Source organism: Palaemon carinicauda, chromosome 21, assembly GCF_036898095.1.
Source record: "Palaemon carinicauda isolate YSFRI2023 chromosome 21, ASM3689809v2, whole genome shotgun sequence".
Lineage (NCBI taxonomy): Eukaryota > Metazoa > Arthropoda > Malacostraca > Decapoda > Palaemonidae > Palaemon > Palaemon carinicauda.
This window is the reverse complement of record NC_090745.1, coordinates 117,223,647-117,241,146: the sequence shown is the minus strand read 5'-3', so window position 1 is coordinate 117,241,146 and position 17,500 is coordinate 117,223,647. Positions and strand designations below refer to the sequence as shown.

Genomic DNA, 17,500 nt, shown 5'->3' with positions numbered 1-17,500 from the left:
ATTTCCTTTCCTCACTGGGCTATTTTTCCCTATTGGAGCCCCTGGGCTTATAGCATCTTGCTTTTCCAATTAGGGTTGTAGCTTGGATAGTAATAATAATAATAATAATAAGATATTTTTCTTGTGATCGATTTATGGCCTATTGCTAATGCCCTGATTTATCACAGCATCAAATTCTTATACGATTAAAAAAAATGAAAAAATATAGTAAGGTGAAAATGAAGTAAAAATTAACAATTCTAGTTATATTATTATTATTATTATTATTATTATTATTATTATTATTATTATTATTATTATTATTATTATTACTGGCTAACCCTAGTTGGAAAAGCAAGGGCTCAACAGGGAAAAGTAGCCCAGTGAGGAAAGGAAATAAGGAAATAAATAAACTATATGAAAAGTAATGAACAAGAAAAAAATAAGGAAATAAATAAACTACATGAAAAGTAATGAACAATTAAGATTAAATATTTTAAGAACAATGTCAGCATTAAAACAAATCTTTCACATATAAACTATAAAATTAGACTTATGTCAGCTCTTTCAACATAACATTTGCTGCAAGTTTGAACTTTTGAAGTTCTACCGATTCAACTACCGGATTAGGAAGATCATTCCACAACTTGGTCAATGCTGGAATAAAACTTCTAGAATAGTGTGTAGTATTCTGTAGGGGGTACCCAGTATAAGGACCGAATGGAATGTTTTTTAGTTGGGAGTTGAAGCTGAAAATAAATATAAGAGGAGATATTTATTTTAATGTTGTTACTCTTTTTAAGATATTTTATTTTTCTTTCTTTCCTTTCCTCACTGGGCTATTTTCCCTGTTGGAGCCCCTGGGCTTATAGCAACCTGCTTGTCCAACTAGGGATGTAGCTTAGCAAGTAATAATGATAATGAGAATAGAAAATTTTTCAAGTTTTTCTTTTTGTTTGAGATCAGAAGGGTAAAATGTATTTTTGTTTATTACGGAAATTTTAATATATTTGTCCTTTTATGGCCCACGGGTTTCCTGAAGAATTTCACATAATTAATTATAATCTATCACTGTCGGATTGCAAGTTCATTAGAGAGTGATTATCGGTTTTTTTAATATCGGTTCCTAGAACTCTGCTGTTTACATATACCAGACGCATTAGATTTATGTTTGACACTTAAATGAAAAATTTATTTAAATACTGTTCGTTGGGTAAATACTTTTGAGACGGCCTTGAACTATCTCACTCTCGTAAATTTTTTTATGCACTTATTACCTTTGAATAAGCAGTCTATTTTCTGACATTTGTAAATCTCTCTCTCTCTCTCTCTCTCTCTCTCTCTCTCTCTCTCTCTCTCTCTCTCTCTCTCTCTCTCTCTCTCTTTTCTGTCATAAATTTTCCATTTATCTACATATTGCCTTTGTGAATAAAGTCTATTTTCATTCACTTGTAAATCAATCTCTCTCTCTCTCTCTCTCTCCTCTCTCTCTCTCTCTCTCTCTCTCTCTCTCTCTCTCTCTCTCTCTCTCTCTTCTGTCATAAATTTTCTATTTATCTACATATTGCGTTTGTGAATAAGCAGTCTATTTTCTTTCACTTGTAAATCTCTCTCTCTCTCTCTCTCTCTCTCTCTCTCTCTCTCTCTCTCTCTCTCTCTCTCTCGTCCCAACACTGACGCCTGGGAGGCCATTTAAAGATAAGGAAGGATGAAACGTCTCTGATAAACATTTAGGAGAGAAGAAAAACGTTGGAATATGTGAATTCTGAGCATGAGAGAGAGAGAGAGAGAGAGAGAGAGAGAGAGAGAGAGAGAGAGAGAGAGAGAGAGAGAGAGCAGCCTTACAACTTTAATAGGATGTTCAGCACTTGTTGAGTTTCCGTGTAACTTTGGTTGTTTGTGATGCAATATAAGGATTAAACTTTCAAACAGTAAGTAAGTAATCGTTGTTACGGTATGTTACAGACCGACAATGTGAAACTGTAACATTTATTAAAAATTATAATGCAGATTTGAAAATTTACGGTATGTTACAGACCGACAATGTGAAACAGTAACATTTATTAAAAATTATAACTCGGATTTGAAAATTTACGGTATGTTACAGACCGACAATGAAAAACAGTAACAATTATTTAAAGTTATAACGCAGATTTGAAAATTTACGGTATGTTACAGACCGGAAATGGGAAACTGTAACATTTATTTAAAAATTATAACTTAGATTTGAAAATTTACGGTATGTTACAGACCGGCAATGTGAAACTGTAACATTTATTAAAGATTATAACTCAGATTTGAAAATTTACGGTATGTTACAGACCGGCAATGTGAAACTGTAACATTTATTAAAGATTATAACTCAGATTTGAAAATTTACGGTATGTTACAGACCGGCAATGTGAAACTGTAACATTTATTAAAGATTATAACTCAGATTTGAAAATTTACGGTATGTTACAGACCGGCAATGTGAAACTGTAACATTTATTAAAGATTATAACTCAGATTTGAAAATTTACGGTATGTTACAGACCGGCAATGTGAAACTGTAACATTTATTAAAGATTATAACTCAGATTTGAAAATTTACGGTATGTTACAGACCGACAATGTGAAACTGTAACATTTATTAAAGATTATAACTCAGATTTGAAAATTTACGGTATGTTACAGACCGGCAATGTGAAACTGTAACATTTATTAAAGATTATAACTCAGATTTGAAAATTTACGGTATGTTACAGACCGGCAATGTGAAACTGTAACATTTATTTAAAGTTATAACGCACATTTGAAAATTTACGGTATGTTACAGACCGGCAATGTGAAACTGTAACATTTATTAAAAATTATAACGCAGATTTGAAAATTTACGGTATGTTACGGACTGACAATGTGAAACTGTAACATGTATTAAAAATTATAACTCAGATTTGAAAATTTGCTATCAAAGGTAGAGGAAAGATATTAGAAATATTGTATTGTCTTATAAGCTTGTCTTACTAACTTTCCCCTTGAATGAAATATAACTATAAAAAAAGTAATTTTTTTTTTTTTTTTTTTTTTTTTTTTTTTTTTTTTTTTTTTTTTTTTTTTTTTAAAGTTTCGGTAATGTCTCTCCCGCTATTGTATGTCAATATTAAAATTAAAATATTCTGCAATAGAAATTACTTTGCGAATTGTTTGCTATTTGGAAATTTCCATCCCTTAACCCCCATGGGGTTATTTTTTTTCAAGCACATCTTGCTATATCTTTTTCTTTTTTTTTATTTAAATTGCTCTAACAGCCTTGATTTTCGTCATAGAGATATCAGGTTGATCTCATTCTCTTGGAAAATGCCTGAATTTTCTCAAAAAATTATCAATAATATGCAAAAAAAAAATTGTAAATAGCAGTTATTTGCAAGAATGTACCGGTACGTCCATGGGGGTAAAGGGATGAGTTTCGTGAAATGTACAAGTACGTCCTTTGTGAGTGAAAGGGTTAATACTATCCAACGTCAATGAATACTGATGGTTTATGCACTACTTTTTTTTCACTGACTTTAATCGATAAATGCTAATTTAAAATGCAGTAAACACACATACACTGAAATGTCAGAGGATGAAAATGATGAGTATTTAATGGATATTATCATGCTCTCGAGAAATTTATGTATACAAATGTATAACGAGCATGTTTTTGATACCAAATGGCATAATTTTAGATATTTAGTATAATACAGAATAAATGATCAGTTACATAGAAAAATCTAACTTTAATTATTTGGATAACATAGATATAGTGTTGAGTGATGATACAGAAATTATTTAGAATTGATATGTAATGATATAGATTGAATATGGGGATTAAAAGAGTGAAAAGTTGGTTTGGTTAATGTAACCCTGAAATAGAACCTAATTATGTCTAATTAAAAGGGTGACAAGATGGTTTGGTTAATGTAACCCTAAAATAGAACCTAATTATGTGTAATTGAAAGGGTGACAAGTTGGTTTAGTTAATGTAACCCTGAAATAGAACCTAATTATGTCTAATTAAAAGGGTGACAAGATGGTTTGGTTAATGTAACCCTGAAATAGAACCTAATTATGTCTAATTAAAAGGGTGACAAGATGGTTTGGTTAATGTAACCCTGAAATAGAACCTAATTATGTCTAATTAAAAGGGTGACAAGATGGTTTGGTTAATGTAACCCTGAAATAGAACCTAATTATACGTAATTAAAAGGGTAACAAGTTGGTTTGGTTAATGTAACCCTGAAATAGAACCTAATTATGTCTAATTAAAAGGGTGACAAGATGGTTTGGTTAATGTAACCCTGAAATAGAACCTAATTATGTCTAATTAAAAGGGTGACAAGATGGTTTGGTTAATGTAACCCTGAAATAGAACCTAATTATGTCTAATTAAAAGGGTGACAAGATGGTTTGGTTAATGTAACCCTGAAATAGAACCTAATTATGTCTAATTAAAAGGGTGACAAGATGGTTTGGTTAATGTAACCCTAAAATAGAACCTAATTATGTGTAATTGAAAGGGTGACAAGTTGGTTTAGTTAATGTAACCCTGAAATAGAACCTAATTATGTCTAATTAAAAGGGTGACAAGATGGTTTGGTTAATGTAACCCTGAAATAGAACCTAATTATGTCTAATTAAAAGGGTGACAAGATGGTTTGGTTAATGTAACCCTGAAATAGAACCTAATTATGTCTAATTAAAAGGGTGACAAGATGGTTTGGTTAATGTAACCCTGAAATAGAACCTAATTATACGTAATTAAAAGGGTGACAAGATGGTTTGGTTAATGTAACCCTGAAATAGAACCTAATTATGTCTAATTAAAAGGGTGACAAGATGGTTTGGTTAATGTAACCCTGAAATAGAACCTAATTATGTCTAATTAAAAGGGTGACAAGATGGTTTGGTTAATGTAACCCTGAAATAGAACCTAATTATGTCTAATTAAAAGGGTGACAAGATGGTTTGGTTAATGTAACCCTAAAATAGAACCTAATTATGTGTAATTGAAAGGGTGACAAGTTGGTTTAGTTAATGTAACCCTGAAATAGAACCTAATTATACGTAATTAAAAGGGTAACAAGTTGGTTTGGTTAATGTAACCCTGAAATAGAACCCAATTTAATGTACTTTACAGGGTGAAAAGTTGGTTTTGTGTATATAACCCTGAAATAGAAACTGGTTTAATGTAATTGAAAAGTTAACAAATTGGTTTGGTTAACTTAACTCCTAAGTAGAAACCCTATCTAATTTAAACAAAAGTTTAATGGTTTAATGTAATTAAAATGTGAAAAGTTGGTTTGGTTTATGTAACCCTGAAATAGAACCCGATTTAATGTAATTAAAGAGGTGAAAATTTAGTTTAGTTAATGTAATCCTGAACTAGAACCCGATTTAATGTAATTAAAAGGGCAAAAAGTTGGTTTATGTAACCCTTAAATAGAACCCGATTTAATGTAATTAAAAGGGCAAAAAATTGGTTTATGTAACCCTTAAATAGAATCCGATTTAATGTAATTAGAAAAGTGACAAGTTGGTTTGGTTAATGTAACCCTGAAATGGAACCTAATTTAATGTAAACAAAAGTGTGAAAAGTTGATTTGGTTAATCTAACCCTAAAATAGAACCCGGTTTTAATGTGGTTAAAAAGTAAACAAATAGGTTCGGTTAACTTAATTCTATGGTAGAAAACCTTTCTAATTAAAACCAAAAGTGTGACAAGTAAGTCTGGTTATATAACCACAGTATTTTAATGTAAATAAATAGATAATTGGTTTTATGGTTAGTCCTCTCTATAGGAAATGAATAACTTTAAATATAATCAAAGGAATGGCAGAAGTGATAGAAAAAATGTTAAAACCTAAACTCGGGTTTATTTGATGTGGCCTATTTGGTAACGTCTCTGGAGGCCTAGTGATCGCCAGACTGCGGTTTGAGTCTCGCTCAAACTCGATAGTTCCTTCAGTGTCTGCAACCTCACCATCCCTGTGAGCTAAGGATGAGGGGTTTTGGGGAGCCTATAGGTCTACCTGCTGAGTCATCAGCAACCATTATCTGACTCTCCCTGGTCTTAGCTTGGGTGGGGAGCGTTGTTTGGGCAACCCCAGTGGAAACGTCCAAGCCTAGCGATCTGCTGGACAGGAGTTCGAGTGCCACTCAAACTCGATAGTTTCTTGTAGTGTCTGCAACCTAACCATCCTTGTGACGTAAGGATGGGGAGTTTGGAGGAGCCTATAGATCTATGTTTCGAGTCATAAGTAGTTCTTGTCTGGCTCTCCCTGGTCCTACCTTGGGCGCTGATCATATGAAATATGGCCAGTCTCTAGGACATTGCCCTGCTTGCTGGGGCAATGTCACTCTCCCTTAGTCTCTAGAACATTTTCTTGCTTGCTAGGGCAATGTCACTGTCCCTTACCTGCCATTCATGAGTGGCCTTCAAAAGCCTTTAAACCCAGAAAAAAGTATCCCCTTAGCATTAGCCTATTTGCCCCACGTTTGACTCACGAGTTTCTGATGACTCAGTACAGACTTTATATCACACAGGGCATTTGGTGGTTGGTGTGGATGGTGTGCCTGGAATATCTGGCCCTCTGGTGGCAAGGTCAACGATTACCTGACCTCCATGACAACGTCCTTTCGCTGGTTCATGCGACCCTCTACGAAGTGTCAAAGTAAGTTTTTGGAATTCAGATGTACATATTCTCTCTCTCTCTCTCTCTCTCTCTCTCTCTCTCTACGAAGGGCCAAAGTAATTTTTTGAATTCAGATATACTTTCTCTCTCTCTCTCTCTCTCTCTCTCTCTCTCTCTCTACGAATGGCTAAAGTAAGTTTTGGAATGCAAACATTCTCTCTCTCTCTCTCTCTCTCTCTCTCTCTCAAGTGTCAAAATAATTTTTGGAATTCAGACGTATATATTCTCTCTCTCTCTCTCTCTCTCTCTCTCTCTCTCTCTCTCTACGAAGGGCCAAAGTAATTTTTTGAATTCAGATATACATTCTCTCTCTCTCTCTCTCTCTCTCTCTCTCTCTCCTCTTCTCTCTCTCTCTCTCTACGAATGGCTAAAGTAAGTTTTTGGAATGCAAACATTCTCTCTCTCTCTCTCTCTCTCTCTCTCTCTCTCTACGAATGGCTAAAGTAAGTTTTGGAATGCAAACATTCTCTCTCTCTCTCTCTCTCTCTCTCTCTCTCTTTATATATGTATGTATATGTGTGTGCGCGTGTGTATATATTATTATTATTATTATTATTATTATTATTATTATTATCATCATCATCTAATGAACCAATTGACTATGAAATTAATCTTTCCTACATTTGAGAAGTAGCAATCATCCAAAATTATATTACCTTAACAAACTAGATGTTATTCTTACTATATATGCGAATTGAAAAATGATTTGTTTATAAATAGCTTTACATTCACATACGAATCATGTGATCTGATGTTAACAATCTAATCTACATACACATTTACATTTATAATAAGCTTTTAAGTATTTATATCTATAATGAAAGTTATTTTCTCTTATCCTATTAAAAGTCAAAGTGCAGGAAACTGTGTCAGTGATAAACGTAATGGCTTATTAGATGGTGTAATTTTCGTGGGTATATATTTATAAATGTGTTTGTGTATTTATGTATGTATTCATGCATGCAACATCGATACCTCTGTATATATATATATATATATGTCTGTGTGTGTGTGTACAGTATATATATATATATATATATGTCTGTGTGTGTGTACAGTATATATATATATATATATATATGAAGAAAAAAAAAAGAGAGAGAGAGAGAGAGAGAGAGAGAGAGAGAGAGATGAAAATGATACTAAGAAATTACGAGGGGCATTGACACACTTTGTAGGACCTTGACTTTAAGTAGGATGAGATTAAAATTATCTTTATATATATATATATATATATGTACATATATATATATATATATATATATAAACTTGAAAGTGAGAATATTCCGATTGAGAAAGGAGTTAGAGAGGGAGACTGCACCTCTCCTAAATTATTGACAGCATGTCTAGAAGAATTTTTTTAAGAATTTAGATAAGGAAAATGTAGGAATGAAAATTAATCGCGAATAGATACATAACTTATGATTTGCAGATGAAATAGTTCAGTTTAGTGAATCATGGGAGAAATTTTAAAAGATAATAAAAGATTTGACTAGAAAAAGCAGAAATGAAGGACTGAAAGTTAATGAATAGAACTAAAGTAATGTTCAATGAAAATTTATATAGATAGCCAATAACGGATTTAGACGAACCTCTAGAGATTGTTAATGAATACACATAGTTAAGGCAGACCGAAAGTATTTCCCTAGGACATGACACCGAAATTGAAAGAAGGATAAACTTGGGATAGAGAGCTTTTGGTAAACAATCTGAGATTATGAAAAGTAAAATGACACTTTCGCTGAAAAGAAAAGTATTTAATTAGATGGTCCTTAACTTATGCATCAGAAACTTGGAGCCTTACTAAAGCCTTAGAACATAGGCTAGTTACAACTGGAAGAGCTCTGGAAAGAATAATGATGAGAATAACAATAGGAGACAAAAATATGTAACATTGATACGAGAGGAAACTAAAGAAGAGAATATTCTAACAACTTTTAAGTGAAAGAAATGGACACGGGCAAGACATATAATAAGTATGACAGGTAATAAAAGGACATTAAGAATAACAGAATGTGTTCCTGAAGACTACTAAAGAAACAGGAAAACGAAGAAAAGACGGTAGATTGATGAGCTAAGAAACTTTGCGGCTATAGACTGTCATAGAAAGACCATAAACAGATGTGTATGGAACATCTCTGAGGCCTTTGTCCTGCAGTAGACAAGCAACGGCTGATGATGATGATGATGATGATTTATATATATATATATATATATATGTGTGTGTGTGTGTGTATATATATATATATATATATATACACACACACATATATATATATATATATATATATATAAATAAACATACACACACACACGCGTTAGTGTATGATGTGACATTACTCATTTCAAAAGCTAAAATAGGAATTGAAGCATGATACTCGATGAACTCAAGTGGTGTTTTATTTTTATTCAACATGTGCGTTAGAAACTTGCCTACTTAGCATAATATAATTGCTATCAACCTTAAATTGATAAGCAATTCAAATGATGCACTATTGAGAAGGAATGTATTTGATGAATTCAACTAAACTGCGTTTAGATAATGAGTAGCCTACGTCTACAGTATATACATTTATATTGCACACACATATATATACATAATTTCATTTTTATATATATGTGTGTGTGTGTATTTATGTATATATATATATATATATGTATATATATATATATATATATATATATTGTAACCACCTCAAAGTATACATATATATATACATTATATATATATATATATATATATATATATATATATTGTAACCACCTCAAAGTATACATATAATCCTATGAGTAAATGTCAAAGTTAGATGTGTTTAATTGAGCCGAAACAGCCCTCTTCACCTTGTAATGTAAGCATGTATGAATGTGTATTTTCTTCCTTCTAGAGTCTTCGTAAGAGGGTTCGAATATGGAGCCTATGTGTATGTGTGGAGCCGTTACTCCTTCTTTCCAACTCCGGACGATTCCCTTCTGTCGCTTCTCCTGATGGTGGTCGTTGTGGACTTCGGATTCTATTGGCTTCACCGAGCTAGTCATGGTAAGGTTCCATACTCTTGGATGTCTTGACTTCTGCTAACTAGCCATGGTAAGGTTCCATACTCTTAGATGTCTTGCCTTCTAACTAGCATTGGTAAGGTTACTTACTCTTGGATGTCTTGACTTCTAACTAGCCATGGTAAGGTTCCTTACTCCTTGGTGTCTTGACTTTTAACTAGCCATGGTAAGGCTTCATACTCTTAGATGTCTTGCCTTCTTCTAACTAGCCATTGTAAGGTTCCTTATTCTTTGATGTCTTGACTCCTTCTAACTGGCCACAGTAACGTTACTTACTCTTGAATGTTTTGCCTTCTTTTAACTAGCCATGGTAAGGTTCCCTACTCTTTGGTGTCTTGAGTTCTTCTAACTACCCGTGATAAGGTTCCTTACTCTTTGAAGTCTTGACCTCTAACTAGCCGTGGTAAGATTCCTTACTCTTTGATGTCTTGACTTCTTCTAACTAGCCATGGTAACGATGCTTTTGATCTCTTGGCGATTCTATCCATTCATAATAAAGTTGCTTCTGGAACTCCTGGCTTCACTAAGCAAGCCCGGATGGTTACTTTTTTCATCGTATAGGTAGCCATTGTATGCTTGGTTATAGATCTCTTAGCTTCATCTTACTTGTAGTGGTAAGGTTATTCTTGGATCTCATGGCTTCATTAAGGTAGCCTGTGTACAGTTACTTGCGGGTCGTGTTTGATCTAATTAGCTCATATAAGGTTATAGTAGATCTTTTAGCTCTAATGAATAACTTTGTTAACGTAACTCCTGAATCTCTTAGTTTCATCTAAATAACTATAGTAAAGTAATTAATTATCTCGCTACTTCATCGAAAGAGCCATGGTAAGCTTACTTTTAGATTTCTCAGCTTCCTCTTGCCTGCCAGGTTAAGGTTAGACTTCAATCTCTTGGCTTGCTATAGCTAGCCATTGTAAGGTTACTCTTGGACATTTATGCTCTACCAGCTATTCTTGGTAAGGTTACTTTAGGATATCTTTATATCATGTAGCAACTATGGTATGGTTACTTGGTGATCTTTTTCATCAATCTGATCATGGTAAGGGTAATCGCGGATCGTTTGGGTTCTTCTATCTAACCACTGGTAAGTTTACTCATGGATCTTTTAGCATCATTGGGCATATTGTGATAGGGTTACTCTTTGATCATTGAGCTTGTCATGGTAAGGTTACTCTTGGATCTCTTGGCTTCAATGAGCTGGTCATGCGTAGGTTTGTCTTGGCTTCATCGAGCTTTTTATGGTAAGGCTACGATTGGATCTCTTGGCATCAGTGAGCTGGTCATGCGGAGGTTTGTCATGGCTTCATCGAGCTTGTCATGGCAAGGCTACGATTCGATCTCTTGGCTTCAATGAGCTGGTCATGCGTAGGTTTGTCTTGGCTTCATCGAGCTTTTTATGGCAAGGCTACGATTGGGTCTTTTGGCTTCATTTAGCTTACCACGGCAAGGTTACTCTTGGATCTCTTGGTTTCAATGAGCTGGTTAAACTGAGGTTTCTGTTGTCATCATTGAGCTAGTTATGATAAGGCTACGATCGGATGTCCTGGTTTCATTCATCTATTCATGGTAAGGTTACATGTTTTGTCGTCTATGTCTTCTATGCTAATTGTATAAGATAAGTTACGAAAGCTTTTGGTCCAAAAACAAGGCCTGCTCTTTTGTCTCACATGAAAGTGGTTTAGTATTGCAATGCTCAGTAGCTTTCAGTCCAGTGCAAAATAATTGGTAACAAAGTTGATTAGAGCTAAAGATCTATTCAACTTCTTCAAAAACATTTACCCATCTATTTCTCCATTTGCAGAAGTCATGGTTCTGTGGGCAGTCCACCAAGTTCACCATAGCAGTGAAGAGTTCAGCATGTCAGTGGGTCTTCGCCATTCACCTCTCCAGAGGCTCTTCTCTTGGGTGTTCTATTTGCCTCTGGCGCTCTTCGGCATTCCACCGACGCTCATGCTGGGCCACGTTCAGTTCAACACCCTCTTCCAGTGCTGGACCCACACAGAAACCATCAGAACAGTTGGGCCTTTGGAATATATATTCAATACGCCGTCCCATCACCGGGTTCACCATGGTAAGTTTCAAGAGTTCGAGACTGAGGTCCTTTTCTTTCATTATTTTTGTTTTAAAGTATATGGGTCCTTATTCATGAGTGTTTTTAATATAAGTAAGTTTTTTTGTTCATGTTTATGCGCATTTATATATATTTTTTGTATAGCCGTTTTATATTTTTATATTCTTTCCTTTCTTGTATCAGATATGAGCATGCATTGTACAAAAGCTATTTATCTCATTCTTATGTATGTTGTATTTTAATCTCTTTTCCACATTCTGAACAAGAATAGACAGAAATATCGTTTTAACGTTAGTTAAAGTAACAGAAAATCGGAAAAAAATTGAATTTTATTCTGTATGGATACCCTCAATTTACATGTTCGGTGGTTTGCTAGAACAGATCACGCAAACAAAAGCAATATACTTCAAGGAAATCTATTTGAAAATCAAGGAATTTTGAAGAACGTATCCCTTGATGTTTGAAGGCTTTGTCTTTTGGTTGTCGGTTTAATCCCTTCATTTGTGACAGTACTTTTCACTGTTACTATTTGATAACTGTTGCTCTTTGGGGTTATAACTAAGTAATGATAGATTGTTTTTGCACTCGTCTGACATTCGCCATATGCAGATATATTCTCCTTTTGATTAATGTCGTTCACAGTTCTCCTCGTGAAATTACTTGACTGCGCTAGTTTAGATTTTTTTTTAATTGAGTGGGGGGGGTGGGGGGGGGGAGGGGGAGTTCCCTCTCTATGGGAAGTGTTACTCGGGAACACAAAATAACAATGTGTCAGTCTCTCTCTCTCTCTCTCTCTCTCTCTCTCTCTCTCTCTCTCTCTCTCTCTCTCTCTCTCACATATATATATATATGTGTGTATATATATATATATATATATATATATACTGTATATATATGTGCGTGTGTGCGTTCACTTGCAAGTGTATGACCACATGCTTAATAGCCAATAGAAATTGTTTTCAGCTATTTACCATATTGTTATTAACGTTCCAAGTAATAGCATGTGAATTATTCACTCCATAAAAAGCTAAATAAGATCTCCATTAATTCCTTTTGGAATGTTCTGATTTAAAGAGACCGATACATTGGTACATCTGTCATGAACTTGCCAACAGAGAAATAGAGATTTCTGCCATACCTTCTGGACCGTGTCTTTGTTGAAGCAGTGTGTAGAATAAACTCGCGGTATCCTTAAATGCGAGTTCAAGCCTCTTTGTACGCTTTAGATTTATATCGTTTGGATAATATTGATTTGTTCATTTGCTTAACAATTACATACAAGTTATTCCTAGCCAAGTAACAAGTTCGCTTCACAAGATTCCCAACTAAGTAATAAGTTGTGGTGGCCTATGTGGTAACGTCCCTAACTGGTGACCGCCAGACTGGGGTTCGAGTCCCACTCAAACTCTAGTTCCTTTGGTCGCTGTAACCTCACCATCCTTGTGAGCTAAGGATGGGGTGTTTGGAGGAGCCTATAGGTCCATCTGCTGAGTCATCAGCATCCATTGCCTGACCCTCCTTGGTCCTTGCTTGTGTGGAGATGGAGATTGGGTGCTGATCATATGTATATAAGGTGTCTAGAGCATTGTCGTGCTTGATAGGTCAATGTCACTGTCCCTTGTTTCTGCCATTCATGAGCGGCCTTTAAACCATTGGTTTATTGATCTCAGGTAAACCTAAACAACATCTGGCGTGGTTAGTAATTGGGAGAGTGACTGCCCTTGAACGCATGAACTGAGTAATGAGTGAATTACTAAAAATATTTTCATTCAACTCCAGCTGGAGAGACTAATCGATTGACTGGGTAATACCATGCTGGCGTGACACGAACAAAGGTCATAACTTTCTGCTAAATAAAGTACAATAGATAGAATGTAATTAACTTGAAATGGGTCTTACTCACAAATAACATTTAGAAAAAAAAAATTGAGAATCTATTTGCTAAGTCAAATGGTGTTAATGTTTCCTTAGTTGAAGGGAATTGGAAATTGATAATAGGAGATATACTTATATCAAGTTTACTAAAAATCTAGTAAATAGATAATTAACAAATAGATAGAAAGGTGAAGAAAATAATAGGAAACAAAGAGATAGATGAACTATAGTCAAAATAAAAAAAATTGTGCATAAAAGAGAATAACTATAATTAGGGAAATATATGAGAATTAACAGGTTGATATAGAGAAGGAAATAAGGTAGTTCTTACTAATAAGGTAATAAATGAGTAATTTTGAAAATTGTATCAGAACAATGAGTGGCGATAAAATTTTGTGTAATGATATTAAATAACTGAAAATTGATCACATAAGGAAATGTGAGACATTAGCACATAGTTGAAAATTTGTAAATTCGAGTTAAAAAAAAAACAACTTGATTTTTGTAACTTTCAGTGGCTATTAGCAAAGCAAGGACTGATAACTAATTAAATAAGTCATCAAACTTAATTTTTTTTTAATTGATAAGGTTATATAGATTTTAATGAAAATAAGTAAGCAAAGAGAATATAAAGTTAGACTAAGTAAATAAAATCGGAAATGTAATGTAAAATACGTAGGTAAATAGAAAATTAAGTACAAATTAGAAAATCCATAAAAATTATCCCATAACATTTTATTTTTATTTTCATTACTTCTTATATTGTTTATTTATTTCCTTATTTCCTTTCCTCACTGGGCTATTTTTCACTGTTGGAGCCCTCGGGCTTATAACATCTTGCTTTTCCAACTAGTATTGTATCTTAGCTATTATTATTATTATTATTATTATTATTAATACTAATAATAATAATAATAATAATAATAAAAATAAAATTTAAAGTAAATGATAAAGGATATATAAGATAACATCAGGGTTTTAGTTTAGCTATTATTAATAATAATAATAATAATAATAATAATAATAATAATAATAATAATAATAATAATAATGAAATTAAATTAAAAGGTAAGTAAATAAAAAGGATTCATAAGAAAAGATCGAAGTCTATGAAAAGTTCCTTCCTCCGCAGGTTGTAACATCTACTGCCTGGACAAAAACTATGGAGGAATCTTCATTCTATGGGACCGTCTCTTCGGCACGTTCCAGGAGGAACGGACCGACCAGGAGATCGTCTATGGCATCGTGTTCCAGCCAAAGCGTTTCAATCCCTTATATCACCAGGTAAAGGATTATTAATCTCTCATAGCATTGACATGGATTTGAATTCCTTATAACAAAAAAAAAATAATGATAATAGAGAGTTAGGAGGTCCTTTGACTGGCCAGACAGTACCATATTGGATCCTTCTCTCTGGTTACGGTTCTTTCCCTTTGCCTACACTGACACCGAATAGTCTGGCCTATTCTTTACAGATTCTCCTCTGTCCTCATACACCTGAAAACACTGAGATTACTAAACAATTCTTCTTCACCCAAGGGGTTAAGTACGGCAATGTAATTGTTCAGTGGCTACTTTCCTCTTGGTAAGGGTAGAAGAGACTCTTTAGCTATGGTAAGCAGCTCTTCTAGGAGAAGGATACTCCAAAATCAAACCATTGTTCTCTAGTCTTGGGTAGTGCTATAGCCTCTGTACCATGGCCTTCCTCTGTCTTGGATTAGAGTTCTCTTGCTTGAGGGTACACTCAGGCACACTGTTCTATCTAGATTCTCTTTCTCTTGTTTTGTTGAAGTTTTTATTGTTTATATAGGAAATATTTATTTTAATGTTGTTACTATTCTTAGAATATTTTATTTTTCCTTGTTTCCTTTCCTCACTGAGCTATTTTCCCTGTTGGGGCCCCATGGCTTATAGCATCCTGCTTTTCCTACTAGGGTTGTAGCTTAGCATTTAATAATAATGATAATAATAATAATACCTGATGGTCAAGTATTTAATGTTATTCAACTTAAAGATCATAATTTATCAAAGTGCTTTGTTTTGAAGTCATTAATTTATTACCTTGCTATGCTAATATCTGTTACATTTTGAATAATTTGGCATTGACTGGGGGGTTCGAATTCCTTATGACAATATAAAAAAATTGGTCAAGTATATTATGTTATTTAACTTAAAGGTCGTAACTTATCAAAAAGAGCTTTCTTTGAAGTGACTGATTTAATGAATTGTTATGCTAATATCTGTCGTATTTTGTATTATTTGACACTGAACTTCCTGCCTTATCTAAAAACGCATTTTGCCTCTGAAATTGGTGTCATTTAGTTGCTCATAAGGGCAAGGCCAACTTCTTTTGAAATATTCAAAGTTTCCTGAAGGTTTTAATCATTCATCTGAAATATCGAAAGCCCCCTGAATGTTTTAACCATTCGTCTAAAACGTCCAAAGTCTTCTGAAAGTTTTAATCATTCGTCTGAAATGTTGAAAGTCCCCTGAAGGTTTTACTCATTAGTCTAAAACGTCGAACGTCTCCTGATGGTTTTAATCAATCGTCTGAAATGACGAAAGTACCCTTACGGTTTTAATCATTCATCTAAAACGTCCAAAATCCCCTGAAGATTTTAATCATTAGTCTAAAACGTCCAAAGTTCCCTGGAGATTTTAATCATTAGTCTAAAACGTCCAAAGTCCCCTGAAGATTGTAATCATTAGTCTAAAACGTCCAAAGTCCCCTAAATGTTTTAACCATTCTTTCAAAACGTCCAAAGTCCCCTGAAGATTTCAATCATTAGTCTAAAACGTCCAAAGTCCCCTGAAGATTTTAATCATTAGTCTAAAACGTCCAAAGTCCCCTGAAGATTTTAGTCATTCGTCTAAAACGTCCAAAGTCCCCTGCAGGTTTTAATCAATTGTCTGAAATGTCGAAAGTCCCCTGAAGGTTTTAACCATTCTTTTAAAACGTCCAAAGTCCCCTGCAGGTTTTAATCAATTGTCTGAAATGTCGAAAGTCCCCTGAAGGTTTTAACCATTCTTTTAAAACGTCCAAAGTCCCCTGCAGGTTTTAATCAATTGTCTGAAATGTCGTAAGTCCCCTGAAGGTTTTAACCATTCTTTTAAATCGTCCAAAGTCCCCTGCAGGTTTTAATCAATTGTCTGAAATGTCGAAAGTCCCCTGAATGTTCTAACCAATCATCTGAAAAGTCCAAAATCCCCTGAAAGTTTCAATGATTGCCTCATTTCTTTCCAGATCTTCTACCTGGTGGGAGCTCTGAAGAAGGCCCAGTCGTTATCCACCTGGTCTAACTCTGTGGCAGCCCTCATCAAAGGACCCAGCTGGGCCCCTGGCTCTCCATGGACGGGATGGGTCGAGGATAAGCTTGATGTAAGGGACACGTGATGCTCAAGTTTTGGGGTTTGCATATAATTCGAGAATCACTGGCCGATATAGTTTTCTTAGATCCCATTCTTCTATATCTTATGTTGATATTCTGGTCAGTGAAAGATTGTTTAGAAAGCTATTACTGCTTGTAATACTACTTTTATTACTACTACTAATATAATTGTGATGATAATTATTACTCATACTAATAGAAAAAGAATGTTTTTTAATGGAGGGTCAGTTTATCCCACTTCGGTTCTCAGAATTTATATTTTGATTGCTGATGATAATCCTTGAATTTTACACTAGTGAATTTTCCATTACCATATTGAGTATCACAATAATTGCATTCAAGTCACAAAATAGTCTATTGCACATCATGATTTATCCATTATCATATCTTATGCTTTATAAGAAGGCTAATTC

The 17,500-nt window shown here is 34.1% G+C and overlaps 1 protein-coding gene across 1 annotated transcript in view; it reads left to right on the top strand.

Annotated features, from left to right (window-relative positions):
• The window catches only part of LOC137615434 (alkylglycerol monooxygenase-like), a 41,813-nt gene that overhangs the window by 14,842 nt on the left and 9,471 nt on the right, over positions 1 to 17,500 (top strand). Inside the window, exons 2-6 of the mRNA XM_068345307.1 lie at positions 6,547 to 6,674; positions 9,581 to 9,732; positions 11,554 to 11,823; positions 14,831 to 14,982; positions 16,943 to 17,077. Coding sequence (XP_068201408.1) covers positions 6,547 to 6,674; positions 9,581 to 9,732; positions 11,554 to 11,823; positions 14,831 to 14,982; positions 16,943 to 17,077 — 837 coding nt within the window. The remainder of the gene's footprint in view (positions 1 to 6,546; positions 6,675 to 9,580; positions 9,733 to 11,553; positions 11,824 to 14,830; positions 14,983 to 16,942; positions 17,078 to 17,500) is intronic.